The 22,340-nt window shown below is 42.8% G+C and overlaps 1 protein-coding gene across 1 annotated transcript in view; it reads right to left on the reverse strand.

Moving 5' to 3' along the window:
• Nucleotides 1-16,340, reverse strand: part of LOC108788466 (baculoviral IAP repeat-containing protein 1-like) — a 28,745-nt gene extending 12,405 nt beyond the window's left edge. The window contains exons 1-5 of the mRNA XM_018558224.1: nt 16,230-16,340; nt 7,908-8,343; nt 7,696-7,795; nt 5,064-5,159; nt 1,117-1,130 (exon numbers count right to left, since the gene is read on the reverse strand). Coding sequence (XP_018413726.1) covers nt 1,117-1,130; nt 5,064-5,159; nt 7,696-7,795; nt 7,908-8,343; nt 16,230-16,340 — 757 coding nt within the window. The remainder of the gene's footprint in view (nt 1-1,116; nt 1,131-5,063; nt 5,160-7,695; nt 7,796-7,907; nt 8,344-16,229) is intronic.
• Between the last annotated feature and the right edge of the window lie 6,000 nt (nt 16,341-22,340).

Below are 22,340 nucleotides of genomic sequence, written 5' to 3' on the forward strand. Positions count from 1 at the left end.
TGTGTTATTTTATGTGTGTGGGGGGCTTATAACGGGGGGAGTGTATTATTTTATGTGTGCGGGGGGTAGTTGGGATGGGGGGGTGTAATATTTTATGTGTGGGGGGGCTTATAACGGGGGATGTATTATTTTTTGTGTGCAGGGGGGAATTTTATCATTATATTTGTGCAGGGGGGTAACGTTGAGAAGTCTATTAATGTGTTTTAGTGTATGTGTATATTAGGCCCCAATTTACACCTATATTTCAGGTGTGATTAGAGATTCCTGCGTCAGGAACCTGCGTTTTCCTGCAGCAGTAATCCCTAATCTTCCGTTTACAAGCGGCAACTATCATAAGATAATTTAAGAGGGTGTGTTTAGGGGTGGAGTTAAGGCCATGGCAGGGTAGGGGTTAGGTAGGGCAACTAGTGGCGAGTAACTCTTAAGGCCTGGCTAGTAGCTCAGGACTTGAAATTTTGAGCCCTGATCTATATAATATTTTTTAAATAAATATTTTTTCACAACTTAATATACAATTGTTAAAAAAAAAAACATTTTTGTTTAATAAAAATGAATTTATGGCATAAAAATATTTTATATTCATGACAGCCACTGTCTGAATACCCACCAACGATTTTCCAACATGTTCCTTAGGCAAAAGTCAATTTAATGATCCACTTCTGTCGAGTAGATAGGGTCACCAATAGATCTCTCCACGCTTACCAAGCTTTAAAGTCTGTTGCTTACAGAGCCCCAGGGCTGTCCCAATCATGAGTCAGCCCGAGGCGGTCGGGAAGGGGGGGCAGCAGAGGGGTGACCACAGCTCCCCAGGTTACTAAGAGCTCTTAGCAACCTGTGACTCTCTGTCTTGCTTCCCGCTCAACTCACTGACATCATTGGTTGCCAGAGCGCTGAGTGGGATGCTCTGGCTGGTGTCCCGCCGAGCTACTGGCAATCAGTGACATCAGTGAGCAGGGTGGGACTGGACAGAGAGCCATTGACAGTACGGTTCTAACACAGCTGCCCATCCCACTGCATCCGCTGCAAAGCACCCCCTTCCCCCCAGCACCATCATCAGCACCTGCCACACAGGAGCCTTTCCACCCTCCGGCACCATCAGCAGCACCCGCCACTGACCCACCCCCGTTCTACTGCCTCAGGCGGCGTATAAGGTGGGCAGCCCTGCATAGCCCAGTATTAGCTCAGATTATACACACAATTGAGTGGGCCAGATTATTAAACCCCCCACTCCTTTTTAGAGGGGTCAAATGGAGACTCAGTTACAGAGCAAAAGTCACAAAGGGAAAAGTAACTGCAGTGCTTTCTCATAAGAAATGTCATAATGTTCCACCTATGTCATAGGTGCGTCTCATATTAAATGTTTATTTGTCAAATAAAGATTTACATAAATAAAATATAAAACAGTTTACAAATTTGCAAACAAAAACAGTTTAAAAATCAGCTCCCCCCCAGAAAAAACTCCATACAACAGTTAACTGGAACAGAAACCATAAACCTAACCTTTGAAACACAACCCTAAAAGTTAACCCTAACCTAAACCTAACTCTTAACCTTAGCTAAATGACACCTAACCCTTAAAGTATTTACTCCCTAAATTTATACTATAAAGTGTATTATCAAAAGGAACATAATGCTATTACACTGATATTACTGCCTAAATTACATTTTTCCTGGGCTAAACACCTGATGTCTATACATTTTCAGCAAAATATCAGTGCCAGATATGAGCATCCAGAAATCACTGTCCATCCTCATCATTTTCAGTGATGATTGATAGATGTAACATTTTTAATTAAATAACTATGTGACTAGGAGTATGTCACACGGACAATTATTGCCAGTGACAAGATCACTAATAGACCAGTTTTCTTATGGCGTTGCACTCTTGCTAGGCAGAACAATGAGGTGTTCCTAGCAAGTAAGAGTTTGGAAGGAACGATTCCATTCCATTGGTCCCTTGCCTGGGTCATTTAACTGTCTGCCCTCACTCTTAGTAAATAAGGGCTACTGTCAGTCTATTTGCTATTCATGATATTTACTGTATGTAGGTATGGAATTTACTTACCTACTATTGGCAGAATTCTTTCCTCCAATAGACTTGTTAAAGATGCACCCTAGAATAAATAGTATGGATACTGAGCATGGATAAACATTTATTATTATTTCATTAAATACAGTGGCAGATTTTATAGACCTTCAGAGTTGGGTATATACCATTAAAGGATTGGCACTCAGTGATTCCTGGAAATGGTATGTGGCAATACCAATGCTTTGAATAGCCTGGCAGAATGGCAGAATTGCTTGGCAGTTGAACAAAGAAGGAGGAACTGATAGATGCAAATATGTACCTATGGGTGTCATTACTTCATACCCGTCAGCGGCTTTCACTATTCAATATAAAAGTCACTTAAAGGCTGAATTTATACTAGGTGGACTCTTGGCTCTGGTCAAGTCAACCCTAGTATCTTCCGATCTTATTAAAATACATAAGGCTGGTATAGGGCTGGCTGGCTCAGAAAAGGCACCAACATTGATTGATAGACAGTCGCTATGGCGTCTCGGGTGCTGGCTGTCACTGACATAGCTCAGCAGCAGCTGTGAAGGAGCTGCGGAGCGGTGTCAGTGACAGCAAGCAGATGCAGCAGAATAGGCCGGTTACACCAGAATAGGCTGGTATACAAACGCTCCCTCTTTCACTGCCGGGGACTGGAACAATTGCTTGTACTTGAAGCAATTCTGCTATATAACTTTGCAGGCACCGTAATTTCTCTTGATAGGCTGGAATCTTCGTTGCTACGCAAAAAGCCACAGGCGGTCTTTTTGCAAATTTTATCTTGTATCCATGGGCAATGATATCCAGGATCCATCTGTCTGAAACATTCTCTACCCATGCGGACTCAAACAAAGACAGTCTGGCCCCCACTGGATTCAGCTAGGCAGACACACATTCAGAAAGCTTTGTCTGAAGTTTTGGAGCCCACGGCAGTCCTATTTTTGGATGCCCGGACAAAGGCAGACTGCATCGGCTGCGGTGAGGAACGAAAAGGCTCCTTTCCTGGTGTGTAAGATCTGGCCTCTCTGAAATGATCTCTGGTTGAACGAAATGAACAAAAGGACTGGTGCTGCCTCCTTCAGTCTTGTGGCATCAGACTTCACTTTCCGCCTGAAACGCGCTTAATAGCCTCCTCCAACATTTTCCTGAAGAGCTGCTGTCCTTCAAAATGTATGGAACAAAGGTTCTGCTTAGAGGTCGACCACTGCCTCAACCATGACGCTCTTCTAGCATTAACAGAATAAGCTATGACGCAGGCATTCATCCTCACTTGATCCACCGCTGCTTCTGCAACAAAATCTGTTGCCAGTTCGAGATTTGAAAAGCATGTAATTAACTCCTCCTCTTCTCTTACATTCTGCAAATCTTCCAGACGAGAGCCCCAGCTACGAATAGCACGAGGTACCAAGGTCAATGCTACTGCCGATCTACATACTCTAGGAGGAGTATCCCACTTTTTAACATCCTGTGCACGGAAAGGATAGAGCTTAGCCATGCTATTGTGGAAACCGTTTTTTATTAGGTTTGGCCCACTCTTCTTCTATAAACTCCTTAATCTCGAAAAACAAAGGGAAAGATGAGAGATCACGTTTCAACTCTGGAAAATATCTCCTTATTTTTTTTGTAGGCACGAAACTTTCCACATCTTCCAAGTTGTTTGATTCTTTAACTACTTTAACAAAAGCGGGTATCTTAGCAAACGCAAAGAAAATGGAAGCATTCTCAAAGTCCTCCAATGAAGCAGAAGGATTCCAATCCAATGCCGGAGCAGGAGAAGATAGAGACTCCGCCGCCTCATTCGAGACACCTGAATCTCGTCTGACCAACCCTGAAGGTCCGGCTTGAGAAAACTCTTGCATGCTCTGCACCACTGCTTGTTTGATGAATGATCTCACTTCACTAGCTTCAGCCTCTTCAGTTTTCTTCGGTGCTTTAGTAGGTAGGCTCATTTTTCAAACAAGCTGCCTTACAAAATGACAGGACCAGGGGGGAACACATAAGGATACATAAGGACATAAAGAAAAGAAGTTAAATGTGTGTGCCCCTGAACCATCACATACTGACCTGTATTCAGAACAACAAGAGAGGAAGCCGGCAGCACAGCCAAACACAGAGGGGACCAAAGGAAAAGAGCCGGCGTTTTAAATAGGCTACAAGCGTCATTGCCTAACAACCAGATGCTGCAGCCTCACATTATCAGGCTCGGAATCGGCAGCTTCTTCACAAGCTCCTGGCCGGACCAGGCCCCACCCCTCTGCCCACCCGCTTGCATAGAAACAGCAAGCAGTAGGCAGCAACAGGGTTAACAATTAACCCCCCGCCGGGCTGGCTGATTCCTCCCCTCCGCCCATAGCATAGAGACAGCAGGCAGAGGGTGGCTCTTCCTCTCCCCTGTCCTGCGAGTGGGGCAGGACTAGGAAGTAGCACTATACCACCAAAGATATATTTGACCAAGGTTAAAGTGTATGTCAACGAGTGTTTCTAGCTTTGAATCGAGTGATGAAGCATTAGAACACAATTAGAGAGATTTACCAACAACAGTTTCACCAGACAGGAAGTGAGGGAAAATCAGGGACTCAAACAGAAAAAAAAAAAAAAAAGCTTTCCCTACTCTTCTAAAGGCAAGTATTTTTAGTTCTGTCTGTGTTGCTGTTGGAGCGTTACCCCCACTTCCTCTCAGCACAGGAAATGAGAGTAAGTCTCCTGAACTTAGCCCCGGAAAGTAGTAAAAACCTGACAGGGGTTCTAAACCTTCCTCCCTCTATCCGACACTAAGAAAACCAGTTTTTACTTGACTTACACTTCAACAGCGGAACTGTTTTTGACCTCATTAGCCACTGAATTTGTAAAATATGCATTTCCCCTTATTTAATTCAGTCACCTTCCAATTGAGTGACAGTATGGAATATTCTATCTGAGTGTCAGTTTTCAATAGATGAAAATGTCACTATAACATTGGTTCATGCAGCACCATGTATTTAAAGGGCCAGATTTCACAGGCTATAAACACTAGATTCCATTTACCGTCAATCCAGCGAATCCGCAGTAATTTGCTATGTATTGCTCAGTTTCATCTTTGGATTTTTGGCTCTGGAGAAATGAACACCTATTGAAAAAAATACAGGATTGAATGACATTTATCTGTTTGCTTTCCACCAAACCCTTATATTTAAATGAGAACTATGAGGTGAGTGCTTTTCACTCATCCTCATAGTTCTAGCCGACCTGTGACAATGAGACTGTCACAGGTCGGCTCAGTAGATTGGGAGGTGAGCGAACACATACCGGCGTTCGCTCACTTCTCGATCATGTCACGGCTCTCGGCCGTGACAGGGGAGGGGATGGATTCCCCCCTCCCCGCACCGATCCGCCAGCGCTGACTGGCGGAATGGACGGGGGAGGGGGCGGTTAAAGCTGGCTCTGCCTCTAGATAGGCAGAGCCAGCTGTCACTCGCGCAGCTGGGCGGATCCAGACATAATTGTCGGGATCCGCTTCAGCTGCGGCGTCTCAGTATACCGTGAGCTGTAGCTCGCGGTATACTGAGCTTAGGGTGACGGGAGGACGCTAGTTTGTGTCCTCCCATTACCCTAAGGAGAACTATGGGGAAAAGCCCTAACCCCATAGTTCTCATTTAAGTTATCTGATGATAGTGCCTTCCTGAATCATCCACTGGCTTTTTATCTTTCATGGACACCAGTAGTGCAATAGTCACCTGCTATGGTGTCTTAATTCTCCTTTGACAGCAGGAAATCTTCATCCCGCTGCTTCTGTTTTCCATAATATAAAACAAGTAATCCAACAAATAGGGAAAGTCCACCCCTCTGTGATAGGTGGATAGATGAGGAAACTCAGGTCAGAGCCATCACCCTCAGACAGATGTGTATGGGTATACAGGTGTAGGTGGAGTCGTTTGCGGGGGGGGGGATATCAGTGGGGGGCCATACAGAGGCAGCAGTCTATTATAGGTGGAGGGGTTGGGAGATGCTCTGTGGGTAGAACACAGACAGTATGGAGGGGGACACAGACATCAGTAAGTGATGGTGATGGTGAAGGGGAATGAGGATGACACAGTTGATATCCTCAGTACCAGCAGCTTTCTGTCCCTCTAGTCTAGCCGATTTGCGTACCTTTCTCCAGTGGCCACGCTGCCAGGACCTCCCGTCGGTATCCCGCACCTCCCTCACCCCGTTGCCTGCAGGGAATTGAAGTTCGCTGGCCCCCTCTCCTTCTACAGAATCTACACTACAGCGGCTACGGGTGGCATGAGGGAGATGCGGGCTCTCTTCTTCCTCTCTCGGCAACCCCCCCAACTGGCGGAATGCCCGGGCCCGGTCACAAATGTGACTTCTGCGACCCTGGTAAATCCGCCAGTGCCCTCAGAAATCCCAAGAGATATAAGAAGCACTGAGTTATTTACTCCACCAGCATTTAACCAAAACACTTGTTTTCAGGTGATAGGGATTGTATTTGCAATGTAATTATATAGTATTTGTGAAACATTTACAATGCGTTTGTGATTCCTATACAGTGCATTTGTTCTGCATTACATTTCTATTGAGTACTACAAAGGAAAAAATTAATACCAAATGCAAGTTAACACTGCTGAATGAGCTCCTTTTCAAAATTTCAGCATAGATTCTTCCAAACTGCTTCTTAAATGCTAGTCAAAAGTGAAAATGATTGATATTTTACCAGAAACTTCTCATTTTACTGGAACTGCAGGTGTGTGGTTCAGAAATCATCACTGTTCACAGAAATGGTCTTTTCAAGTACTTCATGCCTATCTTGCCTTTTCAGGTGAACAAAAAAAATATATTTTTTAGCCTTCCTACATGCTAGCTCTTATGTACTGGGGCCCTGCCCTTTTAAGAAGGTGAATCCACCTAAAAAAATTGATATTACATATTTAATAGCCTTTATGCATCTACCGTTTAGCTCAATCCACAACCAACTATGCTTTTCTAAAATTGGTAAAAATATCAGACATGGCTTCTTATGGTATATGGTTTGGGGTATCTTTACTTAATTACTTTTCTGGGGGAGTTCTCTACACAAGAACTCTTCTCTACAGAACTCCAACAGTAATTATATCAATATATATATTTCTTTATTTATTAGGGATGGACCGATACAGATACCAGTATTAGTATAATTGCCAATACTGTTCATTTTCACGAGTACTACTTGTACTTGTGGAAATGCCTAGATACTAAGCACCAATATTGGCACTTTACATTTTCAAATAGCTTCAGCTGCTTTAAGGTCCTCCACTTCACAGCAGCCTGGTGGGGACCTCGCAGCAGCTATTTACGCTGACCGATCATCTCCTCCTCCTTCCCGCCGCCCGCACAGCCCTGATGACACACGCAAACCCCCGGACAGAAGTCACAGGTACATGAGCATGGAGGCTACCATTGCTTACCCTTTCTCATTGCTAGTTGTCTTTTGGTCGTGCTGATCTCCTGAATGCTTCTCACAATTTTAAAGAGCTTGTATAGGGTTAAGATGAAGTTTCAATAAAATTATTAAGCAAACTTTTGATAATTCCTGTACCGGTATTGAGGTTTGGCACACTTGCAAACAATGTTTAATAATAAAACTACATTGTTTCCCATTAATTGATTATTTCTATACAACTTACTCTGGAAACCATTTTGCATGTTCTTTCCATGGATCGTCATTCTCCTCCCAGTTTCCCAAACATCCTGCACAGGAGAAGCACTGCACTGTGTCTCTTGTACCTGCATTATTTTACATAGGGTAGAAAAATCATGACCTGTACCGGATCATCGTATATCATATGTTGTAAATCACTGTATAAAAAAGCCAGTATGGGAATTCTGAGACAATTACCTGTGAAGAAAAACCCAGCTTGTGAAAGAGCAGAGGGCTCTAGTAAAGCATAGACAGGCCAGGCAGAGAATGACTGTAACCTGTTTTGCATATCTTCCATATCTTCTCCATGGTCTCTTTGATATGTGTTATGCTGCACACGGGTTTCATATTTTGAAATATTCCCTACATCATTGCCCCTAACAAATTCACAGTCGGGGTTAAATTTTTTGTGCTGGTCCATTGGGGTAAAGCTAAAAGTTTGCTTGCACAGTACTAGTCCACAGCAGAAGCACTGACAGCTCTTCTCCAGGCCTGTACAAAAGAATCCTGCATGTGCTATCTCTTTCGGGGACCAGCTGGATAAAGGGTCTTGAGCCAAAACACTCTTCAGCCTCTTTAACTCACTTCTCATGGAGTATATTGGTCCTCTCGGCAACTGCTCTCGTATTTTCCTGTGTCTTTCTTCAGCAAACTGAAAAGATTTGCTCACATCTACATGCATCATAGATGGAAGTAAAGGAATGCTGTGAGATGACTCAAACTCAGATATATTAATCAGGTCCATCGTTTCGTGTCCTGCAAGATAGGTAAAAATGTTAATAGTTTTTAAGTGAATATTGTAAACCAAATATAGGATTTAAACTCTATAGGATTTTAAAGAACCAACAGCCTTGTTCCATAAACCAGCCTTTCTCATCTTAGGTTCTACAAAATGCCACCTAGGGTCTCCTTTAGAAATCTTGATAATTGCCATGACCTGTTTGGACTGCTAACGTTGACTGCATAGTTCAGTTGCCAGCCTCACTTGGCAGATGCAGTGACATAGGACCAGTAAAAGTGTCTCTTCCTGACTCTTGTATAACCAGCCACTGACACTAGTGGTCTCCCACTAATCATCAGTGTAAAGGGGCAACCTCCACTGACCCCCAGTGTAGAGAGCACTACACTGACCACAGACATAAAGCGGCTCTTATCCACTGTCCACCAATGTAAGGGGCACTTTATTGATCACAAATATACTGTAAGTAGACACTACAATTTCCACTGTCTTTTAAGCGGATACTGACAGTAAAAGTGAGAACCCTGGGATATTGAAGCTTTATGTGAAAAACACCTGTCTGGATTTTTCTTTCAGTTCTCCATTGATCTCTGTTAGCTGTACAAAGGTAAGCTGTCACCATGACACACAACCTGCACCAGCAAACACATAATACACCTTATTCAGTTTATTCAGTTATCGTCACATTCTGTCATAAATGCCAACGTTTTGGGGCTGTGTAGGGTCCCTTCCGCAAGGCAACACAGTGTCAATCTGTCGACTCAGGTAACGGACTATATGCAGTCCCGAAACATTGCCATATAAGACGAAATGTGAAGATGACTGAATAAGGATCACAATGTGCGTGCTGGTGATTTGCACTTGTGTATTGATTGAAAGCACCTTTTGAATATAGCACTATTTTATAAAGAGAGGGTTGTATGCACTTTAAGATTACATCCAAGCACTTTATGCCTTTGATTTCAGGGTATTATATGTAGGATATTATCATATTAATATTTATGTACTCCTGGCACTACTTAATGGTACATTCATTATTGTTGTAATATTGTTATAGAGTACAATACACATTGATTTTATTTAAGGGCATATTTATAGTAGTAATACTAGTTTTAAGCACAGTGCAGATCTATTTGTATCTGATATTTATGTTGCAGTTTTTGCACAACGCCATCCGTGTCATCACTGTAAACACCTCCATTCTACAAAGTCACAACATGGTATGGAGTGCAGGTGATTCAAGTCATGTTCTACACAACCTTCACCTGTCAGTTTTGGTGAGATTAGACAAGACTTTTTCATTGCATACTGGAAGGAGGCTGCCGTGCAGAGTGGCAGTGGGTGCTGGGCACTGCAATGTAGATCATTTGTCTGATGGTGCCTGTATTGTCCCAGATGTGATGTGACAACAAGGAGCCTGCACACCAATTAAGCAGTGTGAGGGAGGGGAGTTATATAATTACTCCTCCCTATGATTGCTGGAGATCTCTGGGCTCCCCGCTGCTAGCTCTGTACTCTTTGCTTTTTGCATTTAGTAGCTGGGCGATCACACTGCTTGCTTGACATCCTATGTAAGTAAAATTATCAGATAAGAGCATAAGTGCCCATTGTATACTAATGCTGGAGGGAGGAACTTTCATTACTCTCAATGAACATCAATTCCATAGATCTTTTTTTTCTCCCAATGACTCCAATGTTGCGGGAGAGGCTTTCTAAATCCCAATCCCACTCATGATGGGGTCCCATTTCCCTCACTGCCACAGGAACCTTTTTTTCTCCCACTGATGCAGGGGCATTCTTTTCTCCCACTAACCACTAAGGTAGGCCAATATTATACTCCCACTGACCACAGATGTAAGCACATACTTTACTCCCACTGACGACTGATGTAGGCACATACTTTACTCCCACTGACCACTGATGTAGGCACATACTTTACTCTCACTGACCACTAATATAGGTGCATTCTTTACTCCCACTGTCCACTATCGTAGGTGCATTCTTTACTCCTACTGACCACTAATGTAGGTGCATTCTTTACTCCCACTGACCACTAATATAGGTGCATTCTTTACTTCCACTGACCACTGTAGGTGCATTCTTTACTCCCACTGACCTTTGATGTAGGTGCATTTTTTCCCCACTAACTACTGGCATAAGGGCATGTTTTACTCCCCCTGACCACTGACTTAGTGACATTTTTTACTCCCCCTGACGCCAACATAGGGGCATTTTTTACTCCAGCTTATCCACCGACATAGGGCCAATTTTTTACGCCCCCTGACCACCAACAAAGTGGCATTTTTACTCCCCCTGACCACCAATATAGGGGCATTCATCACTCTCCTTGACCACTGATGTAATGACATTGTTTAATCCACCTGATTACCAATGTAGGAACATTCTTTATTCTCCCTGACCAATAATGTAGGGGCATTTTTTACACCATGGGTGTTTTATGATCCCCCTGACCACTGACATAGGGGCATTTTTTTTACCCTTACTGATCACTGAACTAGGGACATCTTTTAGTCCCTCTGACCACTGGCATTTTTTTTCACTTCCATTGACCTCGGATGCTGGGGCATATTTTACTACCACTTTGTTCAGCCTGGCTCCCAAACTGTTTAATGGACAGTTAACTGTCCCTTTGTTTAATATGTTTGCGGACCCCTGCCCTTGAGCAATCAATCTTGGGGTACAGATAAGCCTGACATGGGGTGTGTCTGTAGAGTACATAGATGTGTACACTCCAACTATCTGGTTGTGTTTGTCTATGATTGTTTATGCACTAGAATGCAAAGAAAAAATGTCTGTGGTAGTATAAGTATTGTGCTGTACATCTGACCACCATGCAGTGGTGGTTATTTCATGTGACATACTCAGGACATTGAATATGCTCTTCAATGTCAAAGGGATCTTCAGAAGATTTGAATATTTATAGACAAGATCACAGATTCCATAATACTTTGCCAAGTGGACTTTGGTGAAAGCATGATCAGCTTATCATAAAGTATTTAAGAACGTACTTCTGCGCAGATGTATTGAACAGTAACTAAAGTGTCCAAAACAGCATTAATTACATCATATAGCAAGGAAAAAGTCATGTACTTACCAAAGGAAACCAAATGAAGAAGCAAAGAAAGAAATCCAAATGTTTAGGAGATCATTACAACCAGACCATTTCCTCTAACAAACATCATGGATATAACTTCTGAGCTGTTCATGTGATTAGGAGAAAGAGGAAGAACCAGCCTGATAAGAAAGTGAGATGGTAATAGATATTGCAGTGCTAAGTCAGCTAAATGTCTCTCTTAAAGGAAAAGTATAGCATATATTCAGAGACTAAATATGTTCACCTATTATTGCAGTATTTTCATTAAATAACTTTTATACTGAAACTAAATAAGGGAAACATTACATAAAATGTAAAGTTCAGCTCTAGCCTGTTTAATGTACATAGAATAGACCATCTTTATTCATAAAACAAGAAATGTTGTGTCAGCATATCTAGTCTGCATATCATAAATTTAGCATATGTAAATATACTAATACAAACATGATTTAAATATAATTTTTTACTAAGGTAATAGCATGCATCATACATAAAGGATGGCCATACATTATGCAGAAAGAGAAAAATAAAAATGAGAATTATGGAAGAGAAAATGTCCCATATACAGTAAGTAGATGGATGATCTACGGAAGAGCCCTGGGGCCATGCTAAAAAAAATAATTAAACAGAATTCTGAGATTAAAAGTCAGAATTCTGAGATTAAAAGTCAGAATTCTGAGATTAAAAGTCAGAATTCTGAGATTAAAAGTCAGAATTCTGTGTTTAAAAGTCAGAATTCTGACATTATAACGCTGGTAGTAGCCTCTAAAGAGTGTTTTGATTGGTAAGATTATAGGACCAATGAGCAACAGTGTAATAACCACCCATGTTGCACACTGACTATCTATCTATAGACAGACTGTGCATGAGCTTTGTAACTGCTTTGTCTCCTTGGTATCTGTAAGTGCCCATATCAATAAAAATACAGTATAGTCAGACTGTGCAAAAGCTTTATAAAAGCAGTGTATTCTTGTTATCTTTGAGTACATATTGGGGCTAAACAGTGTTCTCTATCTCCATTGCTGTATTGGTAGCTCCTTCAATGCATTGATTGTCTGTGCTGGCATAGTGGGGTCTTGATATCTTCCTGGTCTGTCATATTGATATTTGGCAGGCATTAAACAGAGTTGTGGACAAGAGCAGCATCATTATCTGGAACAGCAAACCGGTAACCTTCATATGCCATCTAAAGCAGAGAGCTGAAACATAAAGAGTCCAGCTACTTGCACCCCCCCGCCCCCTTCCCGTGGCCCAATCGCCCCCTGCACAGCCCTATTCTCCTGCGGGTTAGCTTCTGCAGGCAACAGGTGGATGTAATTTAGTTTATGACAGGATGACAGCGGCTCCGATCTCCTCCTCGCTCGGCCATCCTGACAGATGCGGGCACGGCTTCTCTCCCCCTCACCGCTCCGCCATCCTGACAGCAGGCAGCGCTCCCTCCTGTGACCCTGGACGGACGGACGAGGGAGCGATGTCATCATGTCGGTGAGGAGGAGAGAAGCCGCCCCGAGGAGTGCCTGACTCAATGGCTTCATTTCCATTCGCCCCACCAATCAAAACACTCTTTAGAGGCTACTACTAGCGTTATAATGTCAGAATTCTGACTTTTAAACACAGAATTCTGACTTTTAATCTCAGAATTCTGACTTTTAATCTCAGAATTCTGACTTTTAATACCTTAAGGGAGGTAATCAGAGGCAGTTAATGTTACACGAAGGTTGGGAGAGCAGTCCTTTACAATGTTTGTGATGCTTCTGCATTCTATGTTAATGAGGTTAATAGGAGAAACACAATCCTCAGGTTTCAGTCCTAAGTCTTTCTATAAGGACAGATCACTGTGAAGGTGCTCAGAAAAACCTGGAATCAGCCATGTTGACTGCTAGAACAGAACATCTAAAAGGTAAATATTTTTTTTGTAATAATTTTTTGGTGTGCTGTGTGAATAGGAAAACATAACATATAGAGGGGTTTTCTCAAAAACTCTTTATGCTCTCTGCCCTCTTATCAGTTATATTATTATCCAAGCTATGTCTGAGGACTACAGAAGCCCTCTCCTTTATGATATGGAGAAGGAGAGGGGCAGGTGTCTTAGGACGACAACACTACTTCTCTTTAGATACAGTACAGTGAATAAGCTTTGGGACCCTAGGATACAACATGTGTTACTGACAGGATCACCAGGTAAAACCAAAAAAAAAGCTCTTCAGTAAACTTTCTTCAGCATAAAGTGGCCCTTGCTTCCAGCGGTGCTAACACAAAATTTGTGCTGTGAAGTGAGAACTGGTTGGGGGGTGAAAGTTGGACCAGAAGCAAGGTGCAACATTGGCCAACACAAAGTATACTGAGAGTACAGTATGCTTCTCAGGACTGGAGCCCCACATGAGTAGATCTAGTGGAATCCCAGAGGGTGATGTATGAAGCCTCCCGAGAGAATCAATAATGAGTAATGTAATGTTTCTGCCTTTCCATTTACTTTGGCCCTCTTGGTTTGGCATGGATGTCTACCACTCTTCAGGAATTGTAACTTGCCTGTTGAAATCAGTTATGTTTACAATGGTTACTGGCTATTGGAGCTTATAAAATTAATATCTATGACACAGCTTTCATATAAAGGTCTTCCATGCCTCCTGAAAGAACAATATGAATGTGCCTGTGATAAACAAATAGGGATCATCAAACAGAGCTCTTGGAGAAGGGACAATAAAGGATGGATGGATACCTGATGGATACCTGAGGGTCGTTATCTCCTGGGACAATCTAAACGCCTTGCTGGTATTTAATGCCCACACTGGTTAAGCAATGCAGCATGCATGCTGGGATGGGGGCAAGGGCATATGATGGAACCTTCCTGTGTAATCATCCGCACAACCCTAGCTCAATAATAATAATGGTAACCTTGGTGACCTCTTGGACAAGACAAGTCTTTCTGGACTCTACAATCAAGAATGTGATTCGCTGAGCCCTGCTTGATGGGACTGTTCCAAGGACAGAGACAAAGGCCCTGGCATGTGTGAATGAGAGACACAGAATGACTGTGCTAGCTGGATGACTGAGACCCCAACATTTATCCCTACTTCCCCTTCCACATTCCCTCTTCATTTCCCTTGATTGTAATTAGAATTTATGTAAATCCCTGTTTGTAAATAAACCCAACCCTTTTTAAGATTCAATTGATATATATGTGTGTGTGTGTTTGTACTTTTGTATGCACACCCTAATGCAATAGGCATGCACGCCTATGATGATGCAACAAGATTGATAAATTCCCTCTTTGTCTTTATAGGGATCTGTAATTAGAACGTTTTATAACTTTGTTTATATGTGTTCACACCCTGGATGAAACTAAAAGGAGGAAGAAACCTAGACACCACGTGTGTTGCAATGTTATCTGGGTTTCTGTTCCTAGAAAGAAACTAAATTGCTGTGAGTTCTGTAACATATCAGAGGTCAGTTCTCTTTGGGAATGAGACATCAGTACAATAGCAGTAATAGCACAAGTAGCTGCTTTCAGGAAAATATGACATGTAAGCTGGACTGTGTATTTAATCATCGCACAGCGTGGGCTCACAGCTCAGTGCTGCATAGAATGGTGCTCACACATCACTATCTCATTTTTATAGGATAAAGATTGATATCATACAAAAAACAAAAATCAGATTGTACGCAACACAGAGCTAAATGATTGCTGAAACTAATCCAAATGAACTTGGGCTATACATGAAGCACATTTTACATATTGGTTTTGATATATTTTTTTGGTAAATAAAGTTGCACCGATCTATCTTTAGATAAAAAGATAAAAGACCAATAATGCTGCCGGTGAGTGAATATGCTGTGAATGTCACTGAATCCAGCATGGCAAATGGACTCACCAGAGTTTTACAAGTATGCAACACTGTCTTGCAGTATACATAAAGGAAACCTTTCACAAGAGAAAACATGGGGGCTTCCACTGCTAATCTCCTTCATGGAAGAGGTAGAGTCATGTGGAAAGTTTGGAGTTTAGGTGATACCCTTTACTGGCTAACCTAAATCTAAAGTCTGATATAAAAGATACACATTGAGGCAGTTTTGTATTTAACAACACATCATGAATTGCATGATGAATCCGCAACCTCTTAAGTTCACTTCTCATGGAATAGATGGGTCCTTTAGGTCAGTGGTTCTCAACCTGTGTAACCTCAGGACTCACATTTGTCCATGGTCATTAAGTCGCGACCTAAGTCACACTGCAATGGAACGTACAACAGTGTGGGCTGCTGTGCTGTGATGGAGCCACATCCATATTTGCATTGCTTGCACAGCTCCCATGTGTCCCTGTAGAGTAGTTGGGAGCCAGAATGTGACGTCACTCCGTTCCAGGCACCTCTACAGGGCATGCAAGGGAGCTATAAGCAATGTACGTATGGATGAAGCTCCCTCGCGGCCATACCCCCAGCCCACCCCACCCCACCTCAAGTCAACACTTGGCGCCGGACAGCATATTTTGAATAGCTGCTTGGTGTGAGAGCGAACAGTGCTGTGCTAGGGGGAGGCTGGGGAGCCTCTCACCTAGAAAAGTGGAAGCCATGCGGCGACCCACTGAACATGGGGTCGCGACCCACTTTTGGGTCACGACCCACCAGTTGAGAACCAAGGCTTTAGGTAGTTGCTCTCTTATTTTGATGTGGGTTTCTTCCAGTTCACGGACAAGTGAATTTAAATCAATGTGCATAAAGTCTGGTAACATGGCAGGATTAAAAGTTGAGTCAAACTCAGATATCTTTGTGAGGTCCATCCTTGTAAAGAAGCAAATGGGTCACTACCTAAATAAAATAGAGGTGATTGGTCTCACATATAAATGAAACATTTGAAGATAAAATTGTGTTGTGAGGTCTAGTTAGTAGTAACAAGCAGGGTCACTATTAGAAATCATGGAGCCCCATACAGTGAGGTTACCATATTTTCAAAATGAAATCCGAGGACACCCTAATGACCATGCCCGCTTTTAACCACACCCACAAAAATCATGCACCCATTTTTAGCATGTCCTAAAACAATTGGTCACAGACTTTTGCAACAAGGGGCAGATATTTAGGATATAAAGACAAAATGCTCTTGCCCCCTACCATGCCAACTACCCCGGGCATTAGAACAATACCGCACGCTATGCACACCATGCATGCAAGGGTGTCTAAAGTACAGGGCGCAGAGGTCAAGAGTGCATAAGACATGGAGTGCAGGGGTCATGAGTGCATAATGCATGGAATGCAGGGGTCAGAAGTGCATAATGCATGGAGTGCAGAGATCACTGCACTCCATGCATTATGGTGCAATACAAGATTGGGAGTAGTAATGTCAGGAATTTTCTGCAGTGGTTGACGGAAGATAGGGTACAACATAGACTGGAAAAACGTAATGTGAATAAATGCGCAGGACCAGATAACTTACACCCACGGGTACTTAAAGAGTTAAGCTGTAATTTTTATTAAACTATTAAAGTGGCTGGAGGACCAAAACTATGAGGAAAGATTGCGAACCACCTGAAGCTGGAGGAAAAGGGGTTTAATCTCAAACTGCAATGGGGATTCTTTACTGTAATAGCTGTAGAGCAATGGAACTCCTTTCCCCGAGAAGTGGTATCAGAAAAGAGCATTGACTAGTACAAGAAACTTTTAGATGCTTTCTTCAGAGAGCACAATATACACGTGTACAGGTACTCTTAGTAACACACACACACACGTAAAACTCAATGGACCTGTGTCTTTATTTAACCTCAACAACTATGTATCATATGCTTTTGTTCTGTATGTATACTTACGGGGTCTTTTAAATCTTCTACCCAGCCATACGCTGGGCAAATGCCATTTGCATGGCGTTCCCACTACTAGATGGAGCCAAAGAGCATACAAATTTTCTATGCTCTTTGGCTCCATCTAGTGGAGGAAATGTCATGCAAATGGAATTTGTCCAGCATATGGCTTAGTAAAAGATTTAAAAATAGCCCCCATTTTTATGTATAGCCATTTCCTTGAGTAGGAAAGGGTTAAAACCTCTGCCAGTTTAATGTTTGCTGTCTGTGTCCCATTAGGGAGCGTTTCCATCACTTCCTGTCCCATGCAACAGAAATGAAACAGGAAGTGAGAGGAAATCGTTAGAAGCATGGGGAAATCCCATCTTAGATAGTCACAGGAACAGGGGTCCTCAGTGGAAGATTTCCCATCACCTTGTGTTCTTGTAATCAGGGCCGGCCTTAGGGGGGCGCCGTGCGGCCGACACAGCTCGTCCTGGGGGCGGCTTCTCTCCCCCTCACCGCTGGGCGATGGCCATCCGATATGACAGCGCTCCCTTGTCCGCCCCCCCCCCCTTCAGGCCTGCTGTCAGGATGGCGGAGCAGTGAGGGGGAGAGAAGCCGTGCCCGCAGCTGTCAGGATGGCCGAGCAGGTAGGAGATCGGAGCAGTTTCAGGATGACAGCGGCTCTGTGCGTGGCTGAGCGGAGGATCGGTAAATATCATTGATATTTAGACGTGATATTTAGGCGTCTTTAGACGTCCGCTCAGGCACGCCCCCTCGCGCGCAACGCTGGGCGCTCATGAGCGGGAAATGCCCGTTATTTGAAAACAGGCAGCGATGGCCGTTAACATACAAGCAATCCGCCGGCTTTAGAGCCGGCGGATCGCTTGTATGAGGTCCTGTGAATTGCGCCCTCCCCGGCTCTCCCCCTCCCGCTGTCAAGCTGGTCCCGGGCTCTGCTGTGCCCAGTGCGAGCCCGTGACCAGCATATGGCCTCTGTCACAGGGGATCAGAGGGAGCTCGGTACACGAGCTCCCTCCGGTCCCCTCTCCGCTGTCAGAATGCGGAAGTGGTGTATATTACATCACTTCCGCATTCTTGTGTCACTCTCCAGCTTCAGATGCTGGAGAGAAGCTGATGAAGCAGATCTGTGCTTCATCAGCTTCTTCAGGGGGGTCCTAGGTGACATTAGGGGTCTTGGAGACCCCTGATGTCTCCATAAAGAGGACCTGCCACATATTTTGCTATCACATAAGGGGGTTTTCTAACCCCCCTATGTGATAGCAATAAAGTTTCCCCCCCAAAAATGTAAAGTTACAAATAAAAAAGAATTACATTTTTTTTAAAGTCCCCCCCATACATACACGCATGCAAACAGGCGTCGGGTGCGCATACGTGTGAAAACGACGATTTCGCCCATTACGCCGCACATGTTACATATCGCTGCGAACGTCGGAATGAGAGCAATAATTGTAGGGCTATCAATCACTGATAACACTAAACTGATGAGCGGTAAAAGCTTTTAAAGCGTTACCTATGGTCAATTTTGGGCATGGTAATTTTTTGCGATTTTGCGGGTGCGCGCAATTTTAAAGCATGACATGTTTGGTGTCTATTTACCCGACGTGACCCCGACTTTTATATTTTACCAAAAATATGGGTAATAAATGGGTGTGGTTACTGGGGGTGTGGCCACTGAAGGGTGTGGCCACTGAGGGGTGTGGTCACTGAGGGGCGCTGTAAAGCTTTCTCGCACAGGGCGCCTAAAGGCCTAAGGCCGGACCTGCTTGTAATAACTTTGAAATGTTAGATTCTTCATCACTTTTTGAGTTAGAGATTATGGTCGCAGCAAAAATAGTGAGCACAGATCTCTACAGCAGTGACAAATTACAAATGTAACAGAGGTTCTGACTTTTTACCACTTCATCCAAAACCAATCATAATTGTTTTAGCTATTCATAAACTTTAAAGACCAATTAAAGCTTCAGCACAAATAGTAAAAATTATATTAGGGTGCATGAGTTAAGTCCCGCCTTAATGTCCTTGTAAGCTGCTACCCCCCTATTGACCCATACCCCCCCTTTCCCCAGCTCTATCAGATCAGGGCTATCATCCCATAATAGTTCTGGTTGTGACTGGGAGATACAATTGTTTCCTGTCTTTTATTTTCTTGTAGTGCTTTTTCTAAAAGTATAATGATCATACAAATGCTTGGTTTATTACATGCATGTAAGCAAACTGATTATGCTGAGTCCGTTTGATCGTAAACGTTTGGCAATAACTCCTATCTCCAGTATCAATAACTCCAGTATCTTGCAAAATGGAAAAAATAGGTTTGCACTTACCTTATTGTTATCTCAGAAATGTGGGGGCATTTAGACATCATCAGACCCGAATTGGCTACTTGGCATGTCTGCTACTGATCAGAACTGCTGACATGTTTAAGAATGAAATCCTGGGGATGGCTCCTCATCCCTAATTATCCCTATTTCAAGGTAAGTGCAAAGTCACTTCATTCTGTAAAATATATATTTGCCTTTTGTCCTATTATTGTATAACAGTTGTGCTAGTGCATGAAAATAATCGTTTTGGTAGGCTTTAGCACTGTACATACATACGCTTATGAGTGCTGGTGTTTTTTACATGTATGTCCAGACTCTTAAAGTGAACCAGTGCCTAGCCCATGCAAATACTGGCTGGTTTCCAAAAACATAGAACACATATTAAAATTACCAAAAGTGTGTGTACGGCGCTTTAAAAAAAACAAAGAACAGCCGCTCCATAAATACATAGAAAAGATATTAGCAAACAGAAAACAAATTACATATATATTTTTTTTTTCATGAAAATTAACAAAATTAAAAAAAGATCAAAATTTTCCTCATATAAAGAATAGAGTATTTAAGGTACTGGTACTTACCAAACGGTATATGTTACCAAGAAAAATAAATACGTCTTCTACAGCTGAACGACTGAGCTTACTAAGATTTTTAATAGGGAAGTGGAATGATCACGTACACAGGTGTGATTATCACTGGCAGGAAGAAACCACATTTATTGGTGGTATGTGTCAAGTGCTTACTGTATATAGTTACAAGAATCAAAAAGAGCAAGATAGAAAGAAAAAGACAATGCAGTGCTCAAACAGACTGTACCTGGTGCATGAGAATTAAAGGAGAAATAAACCCTAACTGAATGACATTTAGCTTGTCCTTTTTTTTTTTTTTAACATACTTGTAGCATCCCCTTGACCTATAGGAGCATATGGGGACTTCAGAGGCAGGGTGGGCTAACATTTCACCTTAGGGTTGAGTCCTTAGCTGGTTGTGGGATGTGAATGTAAAGTTGGGCACCAGCCACTTCAAGATTTTATTCCATATGCAACTCAGTGAGAGAGAGGATAAAGGGCTACAAACATCTAGGACAGTACAGAACTCCAAACTCACCGACCTGGTTGCACCACTAGCAGGCAGCAGCTTTCTCCATACTGGCAGCCATACCCTCAGTGAGCCACATGCTGCTTTCCTGGGACACTGCACGAGATGAAGGCAATGCAGGACAATTGGCTTAATAGCGGGACTGTCTCAGCAGTTCCAGAACAGTTGGCAACTATGAAAATCTTAATTTATGTACTCACTGAAAATACACAAATAGTTTTCCTTTAAACAGGTTTCACATCCTTTCTATCGCAGGAAGATGAGGGGGTTCTAATTCAGGGCAATGTCACATGAATCAGCAGGAGGTAAAAATAATCCACAGCACATGATGTAAGTTCTATGTAGATGTCCAAAAAGAAACAGGAACCAAACATTGAACTGCAGAACTTGGCTATAGGAAATGTAAGTAAATAAGCTGATGTAACAAGGAAACCTCTCCTTTAGATTTGAAACCAAATACGTCTGTCCCATTTTAACTCTCAGATTATTGCATTTGTTATTTTAAAAGATCAGTATAAGCCCGCATCCACACCTGCGTATGTCTTTTTTTACCAAAAGAGTACAGTGGATACTTGGAATTGACTTCCAGCAGAGGTGGTGAGTCAGTCAACAGTAAGGGAATTTAAACATGCTGGAAACAAACATAGGTCTATACTTAGACAAAAAGGTTAAAAACAACAAAAAACGTTTTTGTAAAAGTGCAGGCTTGATGGATGAGTTTTTCTGTTGTCTTCAGTTTTTCTTTAAGTTTTTCTTGTGTTTTTAAATCATTACAAAGAACACCCTTCTACTTGAATTGTTATCAGCCCATAAACTGCCAGCTCCGTTCAGGTATTCTGAAAGCGGCGGCCAGTTCTCAGCAGCCAGAACACCAGGGCAGACTGTACAGGCCGCCCACTAACAGTGAGTAAATGGGGGTGATTTACTAACCTAAACACACGCACGCACCAGGTGCGTGTGATTTTCACACAGCAAAACGTATTTATCAACCAAAAAGTCTCTAAAAGCATATTTCCACTAATGCCATATATGGAAAAATCATGCACATGATGCATATATAATGCTGCTTCACAGTTTAGACAAAAATGGTAAGCTCATGCATTTACATTCCTGCATTCATCAACGCAAGCAACATAACATAGAGCTAATTTACACCACATTACCTTGCAATTCATTGCAGGGCTTTGCACAACACACCTGCTGGGTGTGTACACACTACAAAGGTGTTTCGATTCCTCCCATAGATCATGCTGGGAGGGAACACACTACAGAGGTGTATACACGTTCGTGGTGTGTTTAAAAGGTTAGTAAATCAACCCCAATGAGTCATACAGATAGTGGGCAGGTCGCTGTGCCATGGATACACACAGTCTGCTGGTGCTATTCTGGCTGCTGGCCTAAGGTGCACTGAGCTTCGGTACAGATGAGTGGGACATGAGCCACTCTTCTGTACTTGGGTGGAGGGCAGAGCAGCAGGCATATATACTAGCAGTATGACACTGCGCTGCCTAAATATGTCACTCTGTTAGCCGCCCCCTATGTGACTAAACAAGACACTGCCTGAGAC

The sequence above is a fragment of the Nanorana parkeri genome, unplaced genomic scaffold (genome assembly GCF_000935625.1).
Source record: "Nanorana parkeri isolate BGI_ZX_2015 unplaced genomic scaffold, ASM93562v1 scaffold327, whole genome shotgun sequence".
Taxonomy (NCBI): Eukaryota; Metazoa; Chordata; class Amphibia; order Anura; family Dicroglossidae; genus Nanorana; species Nanorana parkeri.